Source organism: Mirounga angustirostris, unplaced genomic scaffold (genome assembly GCF_029215605.1).
Source record: "Mirounga angustirostris isolate CCGP_5_RB_7025 unplaced genomic scaffold, mMirAng1.0.hap1 SCAF_1, whole genome shotgun sequence".
Lineage (NCBI taxonomy): Eukaryota > Metazoa > Chordata > Mammalia > Carnivora > Phocidae > Mirounga > Mirounga angustirostris.
In genome coordinates this window covers 2,032,702-2,058,440 of record NW_026991709.1, presented here as the reverse complement: position 1 = coordinate 2,058,440, position 25,739 = coordinate 2,032,702, and the positions used below count along the sequence as shown (strand labels likewise).

Here is a 25,739-nt window from a genome sequence, read left to right as displayed (position 1 = left end):
GATTCAGCCCCTGCTGTGCTCCTCGAGGCGCGGCCGCAAGTGGCAGGCATGCGGTGCCGCGGGCATCCGTCCGCCGGCCGAGATGGGGAGAAGGTCACACTGTGTGCCTCGCGGCTCCTACCAGACGCTGGGTTTGCTCGAGCGCAGCAGGAAGTGAGCCGTCGGGCCGTGAGTCCCTGCTGGGCCCCCAGAGCGGGTGTATTGCCATTCTGCGGAGCCACGCCATTCAGTCAAAGGTGGAAAGAACCCAAATGTCCATCAGCGGGTGAGGGATGGGGTCCACGAATGGATCCACCCATATGATGGAACATCGCTCAGCCGGGGAAAGCCATCACGTGGAGGAACCTTGAGGCCGCGGCCGAGGAGAGCAGCCGGGCACCAGAGGTCGCCTCCCACGTGATTCCACACGGACAAAATGTCCAGGACTGGGAACGAAAGTAGATGGCTGGCTGCTGGGGCGGGGGTGGGGGTGACAGCTGAATAGTAGGGGGTTTCCTCTTGGGGTGATGAAAACGGCCTAAAACCCCCTGGTGATGGTTGCACAGATCTGTGGATTTAATAAAAATCACTGAACTGCAGCAAACAAACCAACAGAGCACACAGTTGGAAAGCAGGTAGAGCCAAGGTGACAAATAGGAGCCCCAGAGTCACTCAGCTGTGGCTGGAGGAGGTTCGCACATGCGGTGCCCTGAGGCCACAGTGCACCCCAACAGATGCAGACACGCATGCACGTCAGAGCCGCTGCGCGCGGCTCCGGGATCGCGTGCTGGGCTCCGGCCGAGCCGCTCCGTGGGCCCTGCTGCTCCGTGGGCCCTGCCCTTCCCACCCGCCCCCGCCGCAAGGCGCACCTGCAGGTGGGAATCTCCTGGAACTTGACGAAGGTCTGCGCGGTGACATTCAGCTCATAGATGACCGAGTTGACGACGTAGGAATCATTGTGCGCTTGCATCTCCACGTCGTAGCTGTGACTGTTAGCGACTGCGAGGAAGACCCTCTCTCCAATGTGGAAAACCTCCCAGTCCGCGGCGCCGAACGTCTGGGACAGAGCGAGAAGGAGGGACGGGCGACCCTCAGCAGTGTCCCAGCGCTGCCCCGGGGCCACACAGCTAACCCACAGACACGGCTCGGGCACCCACGGCACAACAGACCTCTGACCGGCGGCACTGCCCCGTCTGGCTTTGCTCACCTCCCAGCCTCACTACCACCACCCCTGTCATGAGTGTGGGTGCCCAAACGCACCCAAACCCGAAGAGCTCATCTGTGCAAAGTGCTTCTCAGCCTTCCGTGCCTCCCACTCCCCTACCCCCGATGCTGCCCGTCCTGCAAGGTCCAGCTGCTGAAACACCTTTTCCAGGGAGCCCTCCCTGCTTCCTCCAGTCCCAGCTCTGACCTCCGAAGCAACCTCTAGACACTTGTGTTTTGGACCACATGCTGTCCCTGGACTGAGGCTTTCTCTGGACTCCATCAACAGCTCCATCTCTGGGCTCCCGTGCATGCTGTTCCTCCATAAATCTCTTATCAGCCTCGAGGGTGAGGTGTGCATGGAGAAACAAGGCTGGTATGCGAATGGTGAGCTGTGGAGCCTTTGCCCAGAGCTCAAGCTGCATGAACTGATTTGCACGTGGGGCTCACGAGGAGGACGTTTATGTCTAGGGTGTGGCCAGCATCTCAGGATTATGGTGGTGCAGGTTCACGGGGAAGGAGAGGACCAGAGGAGTCCAGATCCAGGCTCTGAGTCTGAGCCTTGAAGAGAGAGGGTGGGGGTGGAAATGGGTGGAGACATTTTTCTGGGGAAACAAAGGGTCAGTGCAGGGAGAGGCCCTTTGGGCAACCACATAGGAAGACCACAAATGGTGGGGGTCGAGCAGGAGAGAGAGAGCATGGCTCCCCGTGGTGGGTCTGTGGCTGATGGAAGAGCATGCAAACGCCCCCGGGGAGCCTGAGCCACAGGCTCAGGAGTGACGCTGCCGGGCTCTCCGTTCCCATGTCAGCAGAAAGGGGGCTCCATTGACCCCATCTGTCCCCATGGACTGCAGAAGCTCCAGTGGCTCACTTTGCATTGAAATTGTCTTTGAAAGTTTGCCTCCTGACTTTCAGCTTCTGATGCAGGCTACCATGGCCCTCCTGCTGACAGCAATTGCAAACGCAGTTGTGTGGGCAACCTTTTGAAGGTTCTGGACAGTGGCCAAGGGCAAGCAGACACTGGAGGGGCCGTGACCCCTGAACCAAGGGAATCACAGGCACATGGTGCATGTTTGTCTGACTTTCCCTCTGAGGACTCCTCACCCCACACCACATGACCACGGCACTCGAGTGGGTGCAACAGGCTGGCTGGCTGGGGGTCCCCAGGAGAGAGTCTGGAGCTTCCAAAGTGGCTAGAAATGGCAGGGGAATATCCGAGAGAGGAGGGAGCCCCGGAAGGGGGAGCCCCAATGTCGCCATGTTAACCTCTCTCAAGTTTTTGTCCAGCTCCTGAGCTGCACACCTGGGGCCAGCGTCCAGGGACCCAGGGACAAACAAGTCGAGAGGCTAGAGGCTCACGCAGAAGGCAAGTGTGATCTACAACTGAGAGAAAAAAGTGAACAGAAATGTACCAGCAGCCACAAACACTGAAGCTGGCAGATGCAGACTCTCCGATGAGTACAACGAGAGCCTCTGGGGAAATACGCACGCGGTGAGCAAGGAATGGGGACGTCCGGGCAGCTGTGAACACTGCAGCAGCTGAAGAGCAATCCCGTGACTGAAATGTAATATCTAGATTCAAACATTCACGGGATGGGACTGACAGCCCCCCGGCCGTCCAGAAGGGACAATTGGGGAACCGAAGGGACACCAACAGGAATTACCCAAATGGAAGCACACAAAGGGGGAAAAAGGTTCTCATACACGTGAACAGAACCCATGCTCCATAGGATGATATGAGGTGACCTAACCCACAGGTGAGTGGAGTCCCCAAAGGGAAGGAAAAGGAGACAGAAGGAAACATTTACATGCATGAGGGCTAAAATATTTCCATATTTGATTAAAAACACCAAACCACAGATCCAAGAAGATCAGAGACCCAGAGGAGAATAAATACAAAGATCCACGCCTGGACACAGGCAGCTGACAAAGAAGACAGAGCGAGAAGCCTGAAGGCAGCGGGAGAAGACACGTCCGGGACCGCAGGGCACGGCGACACCGGGGACGAGGGAAGCTCAGTGTCCACGGAAAAACATCCTCAGCATCATTGAACGGAAAACATGTAAGCCCTGAATTCTAAAACCAGTGAAAATAGCCTTCACAAATGAAGGCCAGCTAAGGTCATTTTCAGACAGACTGACAGAACGAATTGCCAGGGGGCCCGCTTTACGGGGAAGGCTGGAGGCGGCCACGGGGGCAGGCGAGGGTGTGCGGGGGATGCGCGGCCCCGGGGAGGTGAGCTCGGGGCGCACGTGGCCCGCGGAGCATGCACAGGTGGCGGGGACCCTGTGGTGTTCCAGCTGTTACTCCTGCATACCAGTAATGAAGACGCAAGAAAAAGTAAAATGTGGGCAAAGACCTGAATAGACATTTCACAAATGAAACTACAGGAAGCCAGCAAATGGGGGGGGGGGGACGTGCCCACTATCTCTGGTCCCCAGAATTACAACTTTGAAGACACGGAGAGACCACTTCATACCAAATGTGTAAAACCAAAAATACTGGCAGAGGCCAACGTGTCCTCCTCATCTTGGACCCTCCGTGTGGCCAAGGCGGAGCCCAGAGGAGGCGCTCGGTGCCCTCCAGGTCCACCTGCCCTGCGGAGGGGCACAGGGGGAGCCGCGCGAAGGAGGAAAGCGTGGGGTTGGCAGCGTGTGAGGCCCCAGGCATGGGTGGGAGGCGGACGGTCCGTTCCTTCCTCCCAAGGGTAACTTTCAGCTTTTCCCGCTGCCAAGACAATCGGCACGGGGTAACACATCCAGGGTCCGTGTTCCACAGCCTCCCCCGAAGCAAGAAAGAGATCGGTTTTCAGGACTTTAGGTCCGTCTGAGGCACGTCCCTTTGCTGTGTAGCTCCTGCAGCAAGCCGAGGGCAGGAAGTCACCCCCATACCTTAAAGAAGGCATCCCCGCTGGCCGCCGTGCCCCCTCACACAGGGACACTCCTCGTGTTTGGGCAGCAGGTAGCTGTTAGCACCCTCCCTCCTGTACATTTTGGTGTCATGCTCAGGGCCGGGGTCTCAGAGGATTTCTGTTGCATCAACTAGGGCCCGGGCCCAGGGACGCAGGGATGCCCAAAGCCACGCAGTGGGTAGGCTGGGGACTGGGCTGCTTCCCTGGGGACGGTGCGTCCCGCCTGGGGGCAGGTCCTCCCTGTGTGGTCCTGGGTTGTCCCGGCTGGACCGGAGCTGGCTGCACTGCAGGAGCACCCTGGGTCCACCACTGCGTCCCAATGCCCAGCGAGGCCTGTGCTCGAGGGACATCTCACATTCCAGACCAGCCAGGGCCAGGCTTCACATGCCTCCCTCTCCTTGGCACATCTGTCACCTGCTTGGATGTCGCTGTCCCCACATGCAAACTCGGGGTGTGCGGCCCAGCCTGTCTGCTTGTCCCCCTGACGACCGGCCAACCCAGCCACGGGGCAAAGAACAGACTCTGCGGGTCGAGGTGGCATTTTCTCCACGCCCAGCAGAGGGTGCCATTGTCTGCCGTGGCCCAGCCAACCGGCCGGTGGCGGAGAACAGTCCTCCCGCAGCCCCTGAATGGGCTCCTAGTCCAGGGCCTCCAGAAACGGGTCTGGCCGGTCCTGAGGAGCAGAAACAGGTGAGTTTCAGCTAAAAGAATAAGACTCACTAGGACAAGGACAAAGGGGCCCGGACACCTGGTGGTCACTGACTCCGTGCAGGCTCCAGGACCTGGGCTAAGGCTCCTTTGGATGAGTGTGTCCTCTCCTCACTGCGGCTCCATGAGGTGGCACTCTTTCTGTCCCCTGGGGCCGCCTCACAGCATCCATGCAGGCTCAGAGACACTTGGGGCCCATGGAGCCGTCAGCATTGTCCACAGGACACCTGCTAGGGACCTACACCTGTGCAGAGAGTCCCACAGGGCAGCTCTGCGACTCCGCAGAGGCCACACGGGAGTCGTCAGCCCGCCAGACCACAGGCTCCCTCTAGCCCTGTGCGGAGGAAACCACGCCGCTGGGAAACTGCACGCTTGTAAATGCACAAATCTGCACGCACACACATACGTATCCACACATGCACACACACCTAAGTGTGCCTGCATGCACACTCATGCGCACACATGCACACACATATACCTGCACGTGCCTGCATGCACACACGCACACACATCCACACACACATATACACATGTGTGCCTGCATGTACATGTGTGTACACACACCTGCACGTGCCTGCATGCACACACAGGCACACACGTGCACACGCCTGCGTGTGCTTGCACACTCGTGCACCGATATGCATACATCCACACCTGAACACATATACACCTGCACGTGCCTGCATGCGCACACGGGCACACACGTGCACACACCTGCGTGTGCTTGCACACTCGTGCACCTGTGTACACACACGCACACACCTGCACACATGCATACACACGTGCACACCCTTGCTGTACAAGTGGCCAGCAGGTGGTCTGAGGAGAGGCTCTCCCCAGGTGCCAGGGCTTCCTCCCAGCTCCAAGGTGCGCGACCCTCAGTCGGTTCCCTCGTCTGCAGTCCCAGCGTGGTGCAGATGGGGGGACTGCGGAGGGGCTGTGGGCGGCTCCGGGAGCACGGGCAGAGGAGGTCCCATAGGCAAGGAGGAAGGCCGAGGGTGTGGCTGGCAGCAGGAAGGAGCACTCAGGTGTGTGTGTGGTTTAGAGGGGTCCTCATCCTGCCTCCGGTCTGTGTGTCCCCCCCAATACTGCAAGGACAGGGGTATCTCATTCAGTTTGAATTCCAGATAAACAATGATTTTTCAGCCTGTGTGTATCCCGTGCACTACTGGGGACACGCTTTTACTAAAAAATTATTCATCATTTACCTGGAATGTAAACTGAGCTAGGCATCCGGTATTTCATGTGGGCAGAGGGTGGCAGAGACCCACAGGAGGCCCCCCCGGGGTTGCAGCCGCTGGCCGTCAATGACCCCTCCTCCCCACACAGGGCTGCCAGAGCCCCTCACAGAACAGGGCCAACACCTGCACCCTCAGCCATAGGCCGGGCTCCTCCCGCTTGGAAGCCAGAGTGGGGAGCGTCTTTGCCCACGGCTGCGCCAGCCTGGGCAGGGGGCACAGGGGACCTGGGGCCTGATGTCAGGCGGCTCCTGAGTTCTAGGTACACTAGGGACTCATCAGAGAGAGAAGAAATTCCCACATCAAACAGCCCTGCCAAAGCCTGCCTGGCACCTGGTGAGGTGGCCGGGCACCTGCTGGGCTGGGCAGGCTCCCCCTTCCCAGCGGAATTCCCCTGGTGCCTGCCCCGACAGCCCCTGGCACAGTGCCTGGCAGGCTGCCCGAGCGCCTGGCCGGGATGATGGCGCTTTGGGGACTCGGCAGCCAGGTGCCCCTGGAGCCCCTGATGGCCTCCCTCAAGGATGGGTGGGCTCCCAGTAATCAGAGGATCAGGCTGGGCCAGGAGGCCCTTGGGTTCTGGCTTCGATGGAGCAAAGAATCGAGGTCTGGGAGTGCCTGGGGAGCCGAACAGGGAGGCAGGGCGTGCTGCCAGGGGGGGACAGGCCGCCCCCCAGAGGGCTCCGGGGTGGGGGTGCCGCTGTCCTCACGGCAGGCAGTTGGCCAGGGTGGGTGAGGGTCCCATCCTGGGAGGCTGGAGGGGGCACCCTCCCTGGCCGACTTCTGGGCCCCCTCCCCGGCTGCCTGCCCCCTGAGCAAACAGAAGGCGCCAGGAGGAAGCCCCCTTCCCAGGGCCGTCCAGCAGTGCTGACCGCCGAGGGGCGTTCACACCACCCAGCTCTCAGGTGCAGATCTCAACCCAACGTTCTTGCCTGTCTTCCGACTCCTTCCTGGATGTTTACATGCTCTGTGGAAACGAAGTTCTGAGAAGCCCCCAGTTTCACCCACCGCCCCCACACACCCGCTGACCACCGGGCAGCACCTCTGCCCGTCCCTCCCCCTGTCAGATGCCCTGAGTCCCTTGCACTTCAGACTCTCTCCGCCCGGGGTCCCGTGGGCACTCGGCCGGCCCCTCACACCCATCAGGCCGCCTCCTGGGCAACAAACCCCGACGTGGTCAACTGCTCCCCCTCCCCTCCCCTCCCCCTCCACGCTGGGTCCACATTTGATGACTGTGACCACAGGCCCCACAGCCAGTGAGCTCAGGGGGCAGAAATCCCAGCAGCTGGCGGGTGGATTTCCCGTGGATGGAGTTTGTGCCTTCTTGGACACACCCAGCTCCGGCCTCCTTTGCTCTAAGATGATGAAGCCAAGTCATTGGAGCCTTGGTCTCTGCCGCCTGCAGGAAGGTTCTGGAATTCCTGGTGAGAGAGGTGGGGCTGGAGAATGTGTCCCAGGGTGAGCAGCCAGCCTCCCATTTACATTGGCCACAAAGCCTGGACAGCCGGGGCTTCCTCCTGAGCTGAACTCCGACGCCCGCCGCCCCCCGGCTCCTTCCCAGCACAGTCCGTGTGCACGCTCCTCAAACACCCTCTGCCCCCCATGTCCAGAAAAGGCCCCCACGAGGTCAGCACCTCTCCGAGCACACAGGCTTTCAAAGCACCCAGGCTTGCCTGCTTCAAAGCTCATGGTCACAAAGATATTGCAGAACTTCAAACAGTAAACACACTAAGGCAATGCCAGGACCTAAAAGGATTTAAACACAATGCGAAAAATGCTGGCAAAACATGAAAGTGGGATTTTCTGGGGTTTGAGGCACTATCGAGGCGTGAGGAGATGGGGCATGTAAGGGAAGGACTTTGGGCAGGGTATGAAGTTGCTGGCCGCCCCGGGGCCTCCCTCGGCAGCCTGCAAGGCCAGGGGACAGCAGCCCCCAGAGTTCTGGCTCCTGGGACAGCCCCCCGCAGACCGGCCGCTACCTTCGGGGCTGGCTTGTGTACCGCCAATGTGGCTGAGGATGGAGTCCTGAAGCCATGTTCCAGGAATGTCTCCTACCTGCCCTCCAGAGCGGGCTACGACCCTGGGTGAGTCCACTCAGCAACGCTCAGCCTCCTGTCCTGACCCCACTGATAGAGAGCTGGGAGTCTCTCAGCGGGACAAGCCGCACACACGGGCACAGTGAGGAGACACACGTCCCCAGGGACCCCTTCCAGGGCCCCGGGCCAGACTTCAGGCTTCCCCCCCAAATGATGGGGCCTTGCATGGATGGACTGGCTCCTCCACGCACCTGGTGTCCCCGGCTGGGTCCCCTCACATCCCACCTTAGTGTCCTCATCTGTGAAATGGACCTGAAGGGGACTCATGAGCCAGCTAAGCGAGGGCAACTGCAGACCTCCCTTTAAATATTTGCTCTGCAAATGGCAGAAAGGCTTTTCAGAGGGGGAGGCAAGAAGGGTTGCCATCGGTGGAAATCCCAGGGTTTCTGGCATGAGGCTGTCAGGAACAGGAAAAACCACTCCCCAAGCACAGGGCAGGGCCCACGGCCATCTGGTCTTGCTGGTCTGGGAGCCCAGCCTGCCGTGCCGGGCCTGGGCCCCTGCCTGGGGGCTGTGGGTGACTGTCCCCGTTAAGGGGTCCCAGGGAGACCCCTCTGACTCCTGGAGCTCTAGGAAGACGATATGGGGCCCCTACCCTCCTTCACCTCCCCTTGCCCTTGTCCCTCTACTAAGGAACCCCAACATAAGTACTCAGTGTCGGACCCCAGACCAAGCCTCCAGACTCTGTCCACAGGGTGACTCCAGGATCGAGATGTCGCTGTTGGCACTTACGGTGCCCTGGCCGCCTCCCAATGTCACTCCCGCGGAGCCTAGCCCTTCTTGGGGGTTTCAGTGGCGGGAGGAGCTCCGTGCCACCCCTGGGGACGGTCCCCACATGCAGATCATGCCTGCACCTTCATTCTTCCATCCTGTCTTCACACCTGTCAGCCCTCACGTCCATGCAGTCCTCCTGGACTCTCCCCCTCAGGCCATCGGGACTGTCCTGCTGGAACTTGCCTTCACCCCCGTCCTTGGTTGCAGCCACAGTTCCGATTCTGACTCCCTGTGTCTGGAGACTCCCGTGTGTGCAGGTGCACACCTCGAGGACACCCCCCCCCATTTCCCGGGTCCCATGCAGCTGCGCTGGCTCATGTGACCAGTGCTGGCCAATGGGCGCCGACACTGAGCGCCTCTAATTACCTTCAGAATACTTCTGAAGGTAATTAGAATGAGCTGGGGGTGATGGCCAGTGGGGGCTTCCCGCCTCCCCACGGATGGAGCAGCCACATGGCGGAGGAGACCCTGGGGACCCTCGTGGCGCTTCACCCCGGTGAGGACTAACCCTTGGTGGCGGGAAGCCACGGACACTTGCAGTGGCCTGGGCTCCTTCTCCCGCCCACAGCACAGCACACAGAATTCAGACTGAAAGTGGTGTCCTTTGGAACCCGGGTGAGAAACCCGCGGCACGCGGCGGCCTGAGCCTCTCTGAGCTGGTCTCCAGGGCCAGCGCCCCCAGCTGACGGGGCGTTCCCAGGTCCGGGGAGCCCCTCGATGGCCCCAGTGCTCTCTGCTCCTGCGTCACTCCTTCCAGATCTCCCGGGTCGATCCCCTCTGTCTGCCTCATCTTCTCGTTCTACATTCTAGAAGCTTCCCTGGCCTTGATTTTCCAGTCCGGTTGACGAGTATCTTCTTGTAAGGCCAGCAACTATAATTTTAATACCCGAGAACTCTGTCCTTTCATGGCATTCTCTATTGACTCTATAAATGTGATGTCTTCTTGAATACTTCTGAAGGTAATTAGAATTTAAAAGGTAATTAGGGTAATTACAATCACCTGAAGGCAATTACAATTTTTAAAATTCCTTGTGTTCCTAGAGTTAGCTTGGTTTGGTCCAGTGCGGGTGTATGTCTACACTTGAGCTTGACTATTTCACGTTTCGGGTCCTTCACCAAACACCTGGGGATCCCTCGATGTCCGTTCATGGTCACTGATGAGGACGGTGGTGGGCGGCATCTGTCCGAGGCAGGCGGTGCCTCCAGGAGCGGCGGCATCTGGTTGTGGCCCTTGACGAAGACAGCTTTCTAACTTGGCCTTTTGTTCAAGTGTAGGAGATTTAGGATCACGGTGTTGGTAGCCGCAGGATGATAATCTCCCAAATGCGATCCCAACCCACGGCAGGAACTCAATTCCTTCCAAATGCATGGTTTGTCGGCCCTGCTGAAGACCTGGTGTGGGTGACCAGACGGCAGCAGGCAGCACCTTCTGTGCTGGCGACGGGACCCTGCTCTCGGGACGCTACAGGGGCCTGCTCCCCCGTCCCCCAGCCACCCGTTAGCTACCTGGAAGCAATCATCCTGCATCTTCCTTCAAAATAAAGCCTTCAGCTCCTGTGGTCGCCCCTCGTGCAGGCTCCAGACGTGCGAGCACCCGGACCCCTCCCCGGGCCGGGCACCCTTGCGACTCTGGTGACACCGGAGGTTGTTTAGAGCTCACGGGGTTCCCACACGAGCTGCCATCAGCCTGTCACCTACAGGCCCTTATACGGCTGCTCCCTGCCGCGTCGTCATCCTCAGCCGCCGGCCCTGCGTGTCCAGGCCTCCTTGCGAGTCCCCACGTGGCTACCCGAGGTCGGCTCCCAGTCCATCGCTGAATGCTCTCCTAAACTGGCGAACACACACCCAGGCCCGTTGTTGGGGGACAACTCTGCCCCGCGCCGGCCGAGCTGTTTTTGGGGGTCCGGCCTCACCACGATGGTGAGGAGAAGGAGAAGGAGCTCTTGCTCGAGGACTCTGTCCAACACTGAACAGAGCCATAGACCGCACCACCAGGTTCCATCCCAGCTCTGCCAGGCGCCGGTCCCGGAACCCTGTGCCTCAGTGTCCCCGGGTGTAAAGGGAGACTGCAGCAGCACTCAGCGCACAGCGCGGCTGTGAGGACCGGGTGGGAGGAGGTGGGCGAAGCTCCTGGTTCTGGCACTTGCCGCCCGCCTGGCTCAGCCCGCAAGAAGGTGCGAGGCTGCAAGGAACCACGCACACCCCAGTCCCACTGCTCCCGGGGCGCCCCCCTCGGGAATGGCAGCCCCAGGAATGACCTCCTCCTGCTGGCAAACTCGGGGTCGAGCTCGGGAACCGGCTTCCCACACGTGCCTCCGTGTCGCTCTGGCCACCCGCCTCCCCCGCGCCGGCCACGCCGCCCGGCCACTCCCTCCTGCCCACCGCAGCCGGGGGCCGCTCAGCGCGGCTCTTCTCGGCCGCCGCCTTCCGCCTGCCCATCGCGGACCCGGCCGCCCCCTCTGCAGCTTGTCCTCATGCCCCTCCCCGAGGGCGCTGCCCGCCGCGCGGACCCTGGACGTGGCGCCCCGGCTGCACTGTGAGTGCTGTAAGGCAGATGGTGGGCGGCGGGTCGGCCTCCACCACCGGGTGTGCACGGCGCGGCCCTGGATGGCGGAGGAACGAGCAGGAGCTGTTCTCCAGAGCACGCTGGCCTGGTCCCTGCGCTGGGGGCTCTCCGAGCGCCCCGGCTCCGCCTCCCACACGCAATGCCAGCGTCCGCGGAGGGGGCGCCCGCGGAGGGAGCCTGCGCTCTGGTACGTCATCTCTCTCCTCGTGTTTAAGACCCACCCGGTAGGCGGCCTCCAGGCTTGTGTTAGAGGAGACGGTGCGTGTGGAATGTTCCAGCAGCTTTCAGTCTCCCTGGGCTTTCTGCACAGGGCTGGTCTCAGCGCCCTTCCATTTCCCTGCAGACCCCGCAGGAGGGGCGCTCGGCGCGTTTCCTCCTCTGCCCCCGACGTCCGACGCCAAAGGAGTCACCACCCCGGGGCGCAGAGAGCCCTCAAAGCATTTCTGCTGGGCGAACGAGGGGCCAGAGAAACAGGCAAGGGATGTTCCGGAAGGACCCAGGGAGGAAGGAGTCATGTTGCTGGTGACATGCTCTCCATGAGGATCGCAGTAAGTAGAGACGGAGTGCCCACAGCTCCCTCCACAACAGGGAAGTGCCCGCCCTGCGGCCCGAGATGGGTGGTGTGGGCCCCGCCCAGCCCCTGTGCCTCCTCTCCAGGACCCTCGGCCAGGACCAGAGTCGAGAGGGCTCCCCGGGGCGCCCGGCCCTGTCCCGCCCTGATAAACACTCGTCACGCCTAGCTCCACTCAAAGGCTTTGCCAGCCTGCCCCGTGGAGGCTGGAACCAGCTGAGGGACCCTCACGGTCTGAAGTGCAAGTGGGCAGGGCCGCCCCCGCACTTGGCCAGGTCAGGCGCCTGCTGCCCGGCTGCCCCAGGACACCCGCCCAGGGGCCACGGGGCCCGCTGAGCACCCAGGAAGCTCGGTGCCAGAGGGAGGGCAGGGCAGGGCCCCCTCCCACCTCGTTGTCGGGCTCTTCTCAGGGCCCCAGGGACTCAGCCTGAGCCTCCTGTGGGGGGTGTTGCCTGGGTGAGGGGGGCCTGGAGGCGGTGCTGGTCCTGGCTCTTGCGGTCCCCAGGTCCCGCATCTCCACCTGCCGGGTGGCCTGCCGGAGGCGGGACACGGGGCTCCCGCCAGCTCCTTACCAGGAAGGCCTGGAATAGCTGGAAGGAGCCGAAGAGCCAGACATACAGATGGGAGTGCAGCTTCGTGGACCTGCCGTTGAAGGCGTTGGCCACCGCCAGGAACGAGTAGGGCCCCACGGTGAAGAATTCCCAGTCGTAGGCACCGGATGTGGCAATGGTCTGGTTGGCCTCGAAGAGGCGCGTCCTTGGGTTCCACTTGTAGATGACACTGTTGATGTTGTGGTTGTCACCTGCAAGCCAGGCGGCCGCCGTCACACACCACAGGCAGACATCCCCTCGTGGCAGCCTGCCCTGGACCTGCCCCAGGGCCCGGGGGGCCGTCCGGTGCCGTCGGGCCTCTGGCCGCTGGGCACCGTCCCTGCTCTCCCCTGCGCTCCCTGCCCCTGTGCCCACGGGAAAGCCCTCCCTGGGTCCCTCCTTTGGGGGCTCCAGACCCCTCCCCCCGTGGCCTTCTGTCTTAGAGATGGGATCCCAGCCTCACCTCTCCCCCTGCCCAACGACCCCGCCGCCCGCACTGTCCCCTCAGCTCAGGCCTTCGCACCTTCTGTCCACATTGTGCTCCCTGGAGCCCCCCTGGTGGGGTGGGGCCAGCTTCTCCCGGAACACTCCTTCTCTGGGGAGCACTGGTTAGCGGGCTCCTGGGGCCCCGCTGCCCATGAGTGGGGTCCCTACAGACAGAGCTCCCTGGCCGCAGATGCCCTACAGGGCCCGCTGCCTCAGACCCTGCTGTCCGGAGTTGCACCACCAGGAGGGGCCAGCTGCGGCCCCTCAGGCGGTCACAGGCCCAGAAACCAGGCCCCCAGCCTCGGCCAGGCCCGTCCCCCACCGTGCCCGCTGCATCACAGAGTTTGCGTCTAGAGGGCACGAGACAACGCCCCGCATCCTTCTCCCAGCACACTGCCCACACCACCGTCCCTCTGCCGGTCCAACAGCTCACCTTCACACCTGTTTCAGCCAACCCCTCCTCCGAGGAGGCCAGTTAGTTAGTTAGTTAGTTGGTTAGTTTCAAATGAGGTGGTCTGGCCCACGTTCCCACAACCACTCTCCTGGACAGGCACCCACACATACCGCGCACCTGTCTTCCTACCTGGACGGGGAGAAGGTGTTCAGGTGTGCTTGCCTCAGACGTCGCTGTCAGATGGCCCAGCCCAGAGAATCGGGCCAGGAGTGACTTACTGTAATTTGTTAACCCGCAGGTGAGTCAGCCCCGCCCCGCCCCGCCCCCGTGGTTTCCTTCCTCGTGGACGGCCACAGCCTACCTTCCCGGTGGTTGGCCACGGCCAGGAAGTGCTCCCCGGCCACCTTGAAGGCCTCCCAGTCCCGGGCGCTGTGGGTGGGGACCCTCTGGTATGGCGTGAACCTCAGCTTCGTCTGGCTCCATTTGTAAATGACGGAGAACTCCTGACCCTTTTCATTCGGTTCAAAATTGGCCACAGCCAGGAAGACCTGAACGAGAGAGCCCGGGACACTGGTTCTTGCTGTGTACTCGAGGGGCCTGGCACCGAGGCTTCTGAGCACCCGCGTCTCGGTCCGAGGGCCACCGTCTCTGTGGATCTGTCCATCCCGTTCCAGACCCTTAAACGTGTCTGTGTTCGTCAGCCCGTTGTCCCCATCTCTATCCCCAAACTAGGGAACAGCTTTATGCCCAGACTTGTCCTTCATCACCTGGATGAGGAGAACACATCACAAAGCCCTCCACCCATATAGAAGCCCGCGCTTGTCATGTAGCTGAGTTAGACACACAGGTGGCCAGCGTGCAACCGGACCAGGAGGCAAGCCAGCTCGGTGTGTGGGGCGCGCCCACTGAGCCCGGAAGTAAGCGTGCGCTCAGTAAGCCCCACACCTGTTTCGTTGACCGGACAGACCCTCGCCCCTTGTTTTTCTGAATTTCCCGATATTTCCTTGATGCAAAGTTCACATTTTTTATATGAAAATGTGGCCAACCAAAGGGCCGGAGCGCTAGTCAGCCATTCGCCACGCGGGACTGGGAGCGCGGCCGGGCCGCGGCGGGCTGCGAGCAACAGGAGTGCAGAGGCCTGTCCTTTCTGCTCCCTGTTCATCCTCGGGGCAGGCCTGGGTGAGGGCAGGCGGTACCTGGCACTCACATACTGCTGAGTGAGCGATTCCAGGGCCGGGTGCAGGACGGCGGCCCCAGGACACTGCCCCTGGAGTCGAGGGTGTAGATGGAGCTGATTAGACAACGGGTCATGCTGGGGGCAGCCCCTCAGACCCACCGCCTGTGCCTCTGCTCCGTCCGGCCCTGGCAGCGGGGGGCACTGCCCGTGAGCGTCCCACCCTCACCTCCGGGCCCGGCCCCCTGCAGTGAGTCTGTCTCCTTCCCCAGATGATTTCCGCCTTGTTGACCAGCTCATCAAATGGGCCAACAAGCTTTTAATTGAGCCCCGATGGGTCTACGTAGAACTGGACAGTGTCATAGGAATGGTCTTGTTTTCTATTTTGTAGGAAGCCGAACAGACTTCACATTCTGGATTTAGAGACCCCGCCAAGTGTCCGACTTTGAAAGCTGTTGAGAACCTGAGTAAGACTGAAACCATGAGAAATACGTTCCCAGACCATCTACATGAGCAGTCCCAACCTTTGGGTTTTCCCAAGTTGAAAAGGATCGAGACGGTCGCTGGGTGCAGACTTGCCTTTTTCCCGATGGTGAAGTGTCTCCAGGACTGGGCTTGGTGCGTGCGAATGTTCTGGTATGAGGCGAACTTTCCATCTGTCCACTTGTAGATGGCGGATGTGTTTTTGCGGTTGGCGGCTGCCACGAAGAGCCCAGCCTCGGGGATGGCAAAGACCTCGATGCCCAGCGTCTCCGAGTTGGTGAACAGGCTCTGATGCTCCTCCACATAGTCCAGCTTTTCTCTGGCTGGTGACAGAAATGTGGAGACCCGGTTAACGCCTCCCAGGACGGGGGCGCGACCAGGGCCCCGAGCCCTGACCCCCAGCTCTAGCCACGGTCAGGGCTTTCTCCGGGGCGACTTGCCCGGAGCGCATGTTGCCGTCACAGAGAGGCCACCAAGGCAGCCTGCTGGCGCCCGCATGGGTTTCAGGGTGGTGTGCTGAGCGGCCAGGGACACTGACTGGACGGCACGGATATGTCGGGTCCAAACTAGGCATTCCCACCTCCCGCGAAGGTGCACCCTCAAGTGCACAAGGGACTGGGGTCAAGGCTCGCGAGCGGCGGCTGCAGCCAGCTCCCGTTTCCTGTGGGCGAGGGTCCCGGGCGCCCTGGGCAGCCTCGACTCCTCGTCTCCACACGGGAAGCACTCGGGGGAACAGCATGCTTCCAGGCTCCTGGCATCACCGCCTGGCATCTGTGATCCGAGGGGCAGACAGGGTGCCAGGAGGCTGCCCCCTCGGGACCACGGGGACTAGACGCGGGGAGTGACCAGCCCTGCCCAGGAGGACATGCGATTCCAGATGAAACCTGCAGGCCTGCTGTCCTGGGGGTCGCTCCCTATCCCCAAGTAATGCTGGCTCGAGAAGAGCCGTAAGTCCCCAGAGCCCGCTTCACCTGCTAACACGGAGACCCACTCGCTGCCCACACACAGGAACAGCCCCTTCTGGCTGGCGTCGAACCAGAACTGGGCGTCCTCCTCTTTGGTGCACGGAGGCCGGGAGCCCAGCGTCACCTTCATGTCGGTTTCTGGGGGGAGACAAGGAAGAGGAGTGTCCAGGTGCAGGTTCCCTGGAGGAAGACGGAGTGGGAGGTGGACCCCTGACCCCGGCTGTCCTGCCTTTGCCTCTGCCTCTGCACGTGGGGACCATGAAGACACAGGGGTCTCCATCGAGGCCCCACACGGCAGGACAGAGGCTACGAGGCTCCCCTGCCGGCCTCCCTGCCCACTGCAGAGGGCGGCCCATCTTCCCCTGGAAAAGCCTCAGTCTTCACACTGCTGCCCTGCTCGTCTCTCGGACCTGTCACTCTCTGGCGCGAGTTTGTATAAGCTTGAGTTTTGCCTTGTTTTTCGGTGTTTGACCCCATCACTTCTGGTGATTACACCTCATCTCGGGCCAAGCCCACTGGTCCTGATGGTGCTGCGGGGCCGATTCACAGCAACGTGGGCGCTGCATCCACACCGACAGCCAGCGCTGTGGGCACCTGGATGTTATCAGCGCCCGGTGGAGGCCTGGGCTCACACCCCGCCTCCTGCCTCTTGTTCTGAGCTGGAACTGGACGGATGTGGGAAACTTCCATGGAGTGCCTGAAAACTTCACTGTGCAGGGAAATCATTTTCCTCTGTGTCTCTTCTTTTATGATAAAAATTATTCAAAATTGTACTGTTACTATAAAATTATTCACAATATCATAGCAATAAACTGCATCAATACATAGACTATTTTTTAAAGACTTATTTATTTTAGAGAGAGAGAGAGAGAGCAGGGGCAGAGGGAGAATCTCAAGCAGACTCACCACTGAGCAGGGAGCCCAACGTGGGGCTGGATCCCACGGCCCTGAGATCATGACCTGAGCCAAAACCGAGAGTCAGACGCTGAACCAACTGAGCCCTCCAGGTGCCCCAATCCGTAGACTAGTAACGTGCTCTCCAATGTGAAAAAATAAAAAGCAGCAGGTGGGGGGCACCTGGGTGGCTCCGTCAGTGAAGCGTCTGCCTTTGGCTCAGGTCATGATCCCAGGGTCCTGGGATCAAGCCCTGCATCAGGCTCCCTGCTCCGCGGGAAGCCTGCTTCTCCCTCTCCCACTCCCCCTGGGCTGTCTCCCCGCCTGGCAGAGTGGTGGTGGGAGGGGATTTGGCAGCTCCGGTGCAGGGGTGTGGCTTACACGAACCGTCCAGACTGTAACTTGACATGGAGAACACACAAGTACACACTAAAGAGAACGGTGCAGGGGACCCTCTGGGCTGGGGGATCACGGACAACTGAAATGTGCCTAAGTTCGGGGTCCCCACTGGGGCAGGGGCTGAGATTTAGATGCCTATCAGGGAGGGATGGGGATAAAGACCCCAATACTGGTCTGGGGGAAAACAGGCAGCAGATGGAAATCAGAAGGCTCAAGAGAAGGAAGATGATGTCAGGGAACAGCCCCGGGCATCCCAAGCAGGACCAGTGGTCCGTTGAGGGCACCATCCAGGCAGGGTTTGGCGGCCACTGGGCGAGCCACCTGGAGGAAAGTTGGGTGATGCTGGTGTGTCCAACGGGGCCAGTCTCTCTGTCGATTTGATAATCACCCTCCTGTCTTTGCTCCCAGGAGAGGTGGGAAAGTGACAAGGTTCTTGGGGTCCACCATCAGTGAGGGGGAGTGGGTGGCTTTGACCTACTAACCATAGGGATATTTTAGCACCTCATTATCTTCTGGCTTCCCTGTGAGACCCTGCAGGACAGGGGGGATGGACAGCACAGCCAGCTCGGCACTCCTGCAGGGACAGAGCCTTGGGGTGGCGTCCGAGCCGGGCAGCAGAACCAGCTGCCTCACCAGGCCCTGCAGAGAGAGGGACAGCATGTTCAGAACCTTGTCGCCAGAGAGCGCCTGGACCACTGGGCTCAGCCTGTCCAGACCCTGGTGGAGGGGTGGGAATGGAGGATGAAGGGTCTATTCACCTCTAGAGGTAGGAGAGAAGAGTCTGCTGATTGGTTGGGGGGAGTGGGGAGCACTGAGAGCAACGGTGGGGAACTATACACCATTCTAAGGTAATTAAGTCATGGAAGGGGTTTTTCCTGTGAACTAACCTAGAGGGACTGGGTTGCATTGCTCATCCATCCATCTGTCCATCTGTCTGTTCATCTACCCATCCATCGACCATAATCCATCCATCACTCATCCACCCATCCGTCCATCTACCCATATATTCATCCATCCACCCATCCATCCATCACTCACTCACTCATCCACCCATCCATATGTCCATCCTTCCAACCATCCAGCCATCCATCACTCACCCATATGTTCACCCACCCACCCACACACCCACCCATCCATTTATCCATCACTCATCCATCCACCCATCCATCCATCCAGCCAGCCATATGTCCATCCACCTGCCCATTCAGCTATCCATCTATCCATCCACCCAAGCATGCCATCCATAAATATTCACCAAGCACCTATCACGTATCAGGCATGGGTCTAGACACAACACGGCAGGAAACAAAAGCCCCTACACTCATGGAACAAGGTCCCCCACCTGCAGTCTAAGGGAGAGACAGTTAATGAGCAAGCACATAGCTGGTCTGAGGTGGTCAGGGCTACAGGGGATGGGTACAAGGCCCATCTTCTCTGAGGGGTGGGGGAAGGTCTCCATGGAAGAGGACATGGAGCAGGGCCCTGAGAGTGTAAGGTGTGAGCTCTGGGGGCAGTGAGGATGAGTGTGCACGGGAACAGGGTGAAGTGTGCCTGGCAAGTAAGGGGCCCCAGTGGACCCCAGGGCTCCCTGGTCCCACGTGGCACACACACCGATCTGTCGAGCAGAGCGTGAGGACACCAGGCTTGCAGTGGCAGGCCCTCTGTGAGCACGGATGTTGGGGCAGCCCCTCCCTTACCTACCGTGAACAGGCCTTTGGTCCTCTTACGGCTGCCGATGAAGAATCGGGCTCCTCGCACCGATAGGGTGGCCGGGAAGGGCACGTCAGCCATTCTGAAAACATTTGAGGGTGGTTTGAGGGCCATGGGGGAGCAGGGTCACAGCCATTCACGCAGAAAAGCACAGGGAGAAGCTGCACAGGAGAGGCATCGCTTCCCAGGGCGGCTGTAACAAGCACCACACGCTGGGGGCTTGAGCAGCAGACGAGCCCCGGCTCTGGAGGCCAGAAGTCTGAGGTCAAGGTGCCACCTGGCCGTGCTCCCTCCGCAGGCTCCAGGGGAGGTTCCTCTAGCCTCTTCCAGCTTCTGGGGGCTTCTGGTAGTCCCCGGCTTGTAGCCCATGTCGTGCCCTCTGCCTGTCTTCACATAGCCTTCTCTGTGCCTCTTCTCCTCTTCTTAGCAGGACACCAGACTCGGGACGGGGCCCCGCCCTGCTCCGGGACCACCTCAACTGAACCCGGTCGCACCTGCAAAGACGTTGTCTCCAAGCAAGGTCCCATTCCCAGGTTCTGCTGGACCTGAACTGGAGGGATGCTCTTTGCCCCAGGACAAGAGTCTCCGGCAGCTGTCACTGCAGAGGTGTTTGTTCGGTGGCTGCTCCATCTCTCGGGAACCTTCCGTGGCTCCTACTGGCACTGGGTCCCTAGCCTGCCCACCCTCCACCAAGCCTGTGGGGAAACGGATGGTGTCTGGGAGGGAAGGGTCCTTGCTGGTGACCTGGGAGATGTTGGAAGATGTGGCCAGAGCTGGGTCTTGATGTGGACGTGGAGGCTGAAGCTTGGGGATAGGGGAAAGGTGGGCGCCGGCTGGAGGGGATGCCCTGACTGGGGCCTCTGGGGCGGATGAGCCAGACAAGTGCTTCTCCTCACTGCCTCCTGCACCTCGATGCCATGCCCTCCCGTAAATGCACCTGTTCCCTCCAGGCTTGCATCTGGCTACAGCTGGCCGTGGTGAGGCCAGTTCCTGACCGCCTCCCAGAATAACCCATGCTCCCATCACAGCTCTGATCACAGTGTGCACTCTGTGAAGCCCGGTCCCAGGGCCCAGGTTCCTCCTTGGCCACCACCGGCTGCAGCCCTGGCTCCTTCCGTCCCGTCCCTGGCCCGTGCTCCTGCCCGTCCCAGAGCTGTCCCCACTGCTGGGTCCCCACTGTCATCACCCGGTAAAGGCCCTGATGTACTCAGGGGGCATGGGGGGCACTTGTGGTAGAGACGTATTTAAACAGAGTGTCTGAATATCAAGGATTCTTTTTATTAGGGAGTAAGTGTCATCCAACAAAGCAGAGTGAGGTTCTACCTTTGCAAGTAATATTTGGAATAATGGTAGATTTAATGCAAGCGGGACAATTTGTGATTTAAAAAAAAAGAGTGCCCAGCCCCGTGAGCCAGGGTGGAAGCTGAGGGCAACGGGGGTCGTCACTCCCTGGTGGAGCTGTGGGGCCCCACGCGCCCTGGTCCAGCCTCGCAACCAGGGGACGGCGGGACAGGGAACGGACTCCGGCTTCTGAGTCCCCGGGGCTGGGTCGAAGCTACCAGAGGATGGTTCTGCCTGTTTATTTGGAGTTTTAGTGGCTATTCACTCCCTCGGCCCAGACAAGCAAACCAAGTCTTGGGTCAAACGATGTGCTGAAACCGCAGAGCCGGACTGGCCGCAGCTGCTTTTTGGCTCCGCTGCCTGAGCCGTCTGTGAACTTCCTCTGCGGCCTTCGGCGATGGCGCCCACACTCAGCAGGGCACCCCACCCCCCACGCCCAGCGCACCCAGGGGCGCCTGCGTCCGCCCCCTCCCACCGGCCTTTCTGGAGGACAGGACCCTGCCGACGACCCTGCGCTCCTGCCTCAGGGGATGGTTCCCAGCGGCTGTTTGCCCACACGACCGAGCGCCCACGGTGCGCACTGCACAATGCTGGCCGCACCCGGGACGGCCGCCCTGCCGCCCTGGCCCCCTGCCCCCCTGCCCCGGCTGCATCTTGTCGGGCAGCGCACAGCCCCGCGCCGCCCGCCCCTGGCGTCCGGCTACCTACATGTCCAGTGGGAGGCCACAGTCCGTGGTGAGGGAGAAGGATCCTTCAGACACGGCCAAGACCAGCGTGTGCCACTCCCTGTCCGTCAGAGCGGGGCTGTGGAAGGTCACTCGGGTTTGCCAGGCACCCGCCGGGTCCTGGCTGAGGAAGAGGAAGTGCAGCCGGGTGGGCGAGTACCGCAGGCCGAGCAGCAGGGCGTCCGCCTCCTCCGCCACCACTGTGAACAGGTATTCGTTCTTCTGGAAGAGAGGGTGCAGCGGGGGGCTGAGCGGGGGTGGGGGGTGGATGGGGGAGGGTGGACGGGGGGAAGGTGGGGGCGGGGGATGGTGGGGGCGGGGGAGGGTGGACAGGGGAGGGTGGGGGCGGGGGAGGATGGGACAGGGGAAGGTGGGAGCAAGGGACGGTGGACAGAGGAGAGTGGGGGCTGGACAGGGGAGGCGGGGGGGGCAGGGCTCGCAGGGCAGGGCCTACTGCGGTGACCGAGGTCTGTGACAAAACCAAAAGCCCTGCTCAAACCTATTAGGCTAGCTACTAGCAAAACCCAGGAGAGCGTGCTGACGGGACTGCAGGGAAATTGGGACGGGGCGCGGAAAGGCGCCCGGCCCGTGGGGCAGCTGTCGTAGAGAACGGAGTGGCGTGCCCTGGAAACAGCCTTACAGAAGCAGCCCAGGACCCAGCAAGCGCTCCGGGCCAGCGCCCGGACGGACGGCTGGGTCTCGGAGAGATGCACCGCGTGCCGGGCCCGTTAGTCACAGGCGCTAACATGCAGAAGCAGCCGGGGAACCCGCGGTCGGCCCGTACAGGGCACAGTGACTCAGCCTTAGACACAAGTCCCAGCGTCCACACCGGTGGCCCCAGAGGACGTCACGCTGAGGGAGGTCAGCCAGTCTCTCAGGACACGTACTGCATGGTCCCACTTCCGTGAGGGACCCAGAGCCGCCCCCTTCAGAGACAGAGAGCACAACGGGGGTGCCAGGGCTGGGGAGGAGCGGCCATCAGGCTCAGAGCGGGGGATGGAAAAGTCTGGACACGGATGGTGGGGATGGCGCAAGACAGTGTGAAGGTGCTGAGTGCCACGGAACCGGAGACCTGGGGCGCCTCACTTCCCAGCTCAGACCGCACACACTTGACTGTCCACCCGTGCAGCTCAGGGTGCGGCTCAGGGGGCTGACGGCGCTAGAGTGGGTGTGGAAGTTTGGGCGACACCTTCTCCAGCAAGCCCCCGCCTCCTAAAACAGTGCCCACTCCCAGGCAACAATGCTGCCAACTCGGTTAAAGCCGCCAGGATCCTTGTCTTCAACCTAACACCAAATCCAGTAAAATGCACTTGGCACGCTTGGGTCGCACGGCCTGTGGTGCTGAGGGGACACACAGGCCCCACTGGTTTCCAGGCTGGGACGTGGCACCCGGACGTATGCTCCACAGTAAGGGAACCCTCTCTCCCATGTGGCATCTTTCAGGGAGTGGGGTGATGCGTGGAAGCCAAGAGCCACAAAGGCAGGACAAAATCCTCACGGTGGTGGCTCGGGACATGAGACAAGGGGCTGGAAGGAGCACTGACATCACACACGGCCCTGCTGGGACGGGAATCCCCACGTCCCTGGGCTCTGGCTTTGGGCACTCAGGGCCCAGCAGCACTGACCGTCCTGGGCGAGGGCGTGACTCCCACCCCGGGGCCCTGCCCAGAGGAGTCCGGCCCCTGCCCTGTGCGATTTCTCAGTCCCGCATTCCTACAAATGTTCGCGGCGGGAGGAGACCAGTGTCTGGTCAAAAGCCTGGGATCCCCCCGCCCCCATGAGGGTCCGATGAAAGGAAGCAGATCCGTTGGCGAAGTGAGTTTATTGGGGAACCCGAGGAGGTGCTGACAGGTCGGCAGTTGAGGCCAAGGGACCCGAGCAGAGAAACTGGGAGGGAAGGACAGGGGACCAGAACGGGTGTAGGCACCTCCCGGGGGGAGGCGGGGGCAGCATGCCTGGGAGCTAGGAGGTCAAGGTCAGGTCAGGAGAGTGGACACATGGGGGACCCCGTCCTGGGGTCAGGACTGGACTGAGGGGGCCTGGGAGGACCACCATCACTGGGTGGGTCCTGAGCCCAGCTGGCCCCGGTGGGGACGTGCCCCGTCAGCAGCAGGACTTCTGGGCCGAGGTGGGCACGCAGCAGGCCTGGCGGGGGCCCACGGGCCGGCAGAGCAGGGACACGCAGGAGGCCCGGCGGCAGCAGCTGGGGTGGCAGGAGGAGGCGGGCATGCAGCAGGCGGGCCTGCACACGGGCCAGCAGAGCAGGGACACGCAGGAGGAGGGTCTGCAGCAGGACGAGGAGCAGGGGCTGGGCCGGCAGCAGGAGGGGGCTGAGCAGGGGGAGGCCTTGCAGCAGACAGGGGTGCAGCCGACGGGCTTGCAGCAGACAAGGGTGCAGCAGACAGGGGTGAAGCAGAGGGGCTTGCAGCAGGCAGGGGTGCAGCAGACAGACCCACTGCAGGCTTCCTGGCAGGGGGAGGAGCTGCAGCAGGAGGGCTGGCAGCTAGACTGTTGGCAGCATGAGGAGGCCGAGCAGGGGGAGGCCTGGCAGCAGACAGGGGTGCAGCAGACGGGCTTGCAGCAGACAGGGGTGCAGGAGACAGGGGTGCAGGAGACAGGGGTGCAGCCGATGGGCTTGCAGCAGACAGGGGTGCAGGAGACGGGCTTGCAGCAGACGGACGCGCCGCAGGCCTCCTGGCAGGGGGAGGAGCTGCAGCAGGAGGGCCGGCAGGAGCTGGTGCAGGCTGATTGGCAGGGGCTGGACCCGCAGCTCACGGGGGTGCAGATGAGGGTCAGGCAGGAGGCCGGGGTGCAGCCGCTGGACTGGCAACAGCTGGGGGTGCAGCAGGGTGGGGCACAAAAAGGGGGCTCGCAGCAGCTCTCTGGGCAGTCGTCCACCTGCCAGGAGGAGTCGGGGCAGGAGTCCCAGGAGCCGGGCAGGCAGACGCGGCTGCCGTAGCTCAGATCGTTGGAGCAGACGGACAGGGTGGACGCGGCCATGGCGGGGGCGGTGGGGCTGGAGGAGGGTGTGACTGTGAGTGGGAGTGGGAGTGTGTGAGTGTGTGTGAGTGTGTGAGGTGCTCGGGCTGTCTGTCGGCTTTTATACCCTCCACGGTGTGTGTTGTCCAGCCAGAGACTCCCTGGGACTTCCCTTTCCTTGCTAGTGTTTTGACTGAGTCCTGAGAGTGCTTATTACTGCTGCTTTATTTACACACGAGCGTTTGCCGCTTGTAAAACGCTGTCCTGGTTGAGGACGGGGCTGGCCCCCGAATTTGTTTAGTTCTCTAAGCAAACAGCACAGGAGCTACCTAGCTAGAGTCCTGGAGCCCCGGGGCGTGCTCTCTGGTGTGGTCCGCGGTGTGGCGGGCAAGTCTCGGGGAGTGGGCAGGACGCAAAGCCGGGACAGGTGTGCTGATCAGCTGCAGGGCGTCCCCCACACACGGAGGGTTGCATGGTGGCTCACGCGGTCCAGGGTGAGTGGCACAGCAGAAAAAGTGTCTCAGCCCAGATGACAGAGATGGAATGTGGTAAACTTAAGAGAAACGGATGATGCCCTCAAGATCCAATGTCCATCTTACAAGATTTCCAGAAAGACAGGTCAGCCACAGGGAACATTTCTCAGAGCAGAGGGAGTTGGGGTCTTGGGATGTGTAATTCTGACCAAAGGTGGGATGAGATGAACAGAAAACGGTGCATGTGTAGGCACATGGGTGAACTCTCTCACCAAACCTAAGCATCCTAGATGCCCTGGGAGAGATCGGCATCGCATCGTAACTCAGTGAACCTGATGCCTGAAGACATGCACCCAAATCTTTGACGCTGGAGGGAGAGAAGTTGGATTATGTGACTCCATGAAACCGCCCAGTGTGCGGAAGGTAAAGCACTTCTGATACTTTGGCTGTTCTGAAAAACTGCCACTCAGACACCGTCCATGAAAGCATCTCGAGACCACCTGGTCCAGCAAACTCAATACAAAAACAAAGAGAAGTAGAATATAAAAAATAATCAAGAACAACAACAACAACAAAAAGCAACTAGCAGTTTGCAAGTCTTAACTTCTTCAGGGAGAGGAATTTTGCCCATTTGACCTGACAGAGCCAAGCAGCGGCTCACCGTCCTCCCCTCCTCCCCTCCTCCCTGCACGTAACGCACTCGGTGGCATGCGGCTCTGAGCCTTGGCGGTCGCCCACGCACCGCCACCAGGCCATGCAGAAGGTCCCTTGTGCTCCCCATCCTGGCAACACCTCCCTTCACCCCAAACCCCTGCGGCCGCTGACTCTCAGTCACTACTCAGATGTGACGTGGCTTTTCCAGAATGTCATAGAAACACAGTGTGCAGCCTTCGGGGTCTGGCTTCTTTCGTTTAACAAAATGTGCTTGGGTTGCACGCATGCTGTGGGCACATCAGTAGTAGCTCCTGTCTCTTTATTCTGAATGCGTTCTGCTGTATGCATGGACCACGATTTGGTTATTCTGCCAATGGGTGAAGGATGTCTTCGTTGTTTCCTGTTTTGGACGGTTATGAACAAAGCTGC

General features: G+C 61.0%; 2 protein-coding genes across 2 annotated transcripts in view; both read right to left on the bottom strand.

Moving 5' to 3' along the window:
• TSPEAR (thrombospondin type laminin G domain and EAR repeats) overlaps positions 1-25,739 on the bottom strand; it is a 56,015-nt gene that overhangs the window by 3,933 nt on the left and 26,343 nt on the right. Inside the window, exons 3-10 of the mRNA XM_064577257.1 lie at positions 21,188-21,426; positions 19,130-19,220; positions 17,911-18,067; positions 16,142-16,273; positions 15,267-15,493; positions 13,875-14,061; positions 12,616-12,845; positions 849-1,036 (exon numbers count right to left, since the gene is read on the bottom strand). Coding sequence (XP_064433327.1) covers positions 849-1,036; positions 12,616-12,845; positions 13,875-14,061; positions 15,267-15,493; positions 16,142-16,273; positions 17,911-18,067; positions 19,130-19,220; positions 21,188-21,426 — 1,451 coding nt within the window. The remainder of the gene's footprint in view (positions 1-848; positions 1,037-12,615; positions 12,846-13,874; positions 14,062-15,266; positions 15,494-16,141; positions 16,274-17,910; positions 18,068-19,129; positions 19,221-21,187; positions 21,427-25,739) is intronic.
• LOC135362280 (keratin-associated protein 10-7-like) lies at positions 23,308-24,204 on the bottom strand. Its single transcript, XM_064576167.1, has one exon. The coding sequence runs from the start codon at positions 24,202-24,204 to the stop codon at positions 23,308-23,310; it is 897 nt and encodes a 298-aa protein (XP_064432237.1).

Bases quoted from the DNA above. Each gene is read 5' to 3' on its own strand.
- LOC135362280 (XM_064576167.1), bottom strand. From the start codon at position 24,204: ATGGCCGCGTCCACCCTGTCCGTCTGCTCCAACGATCTGAGCTACGGC.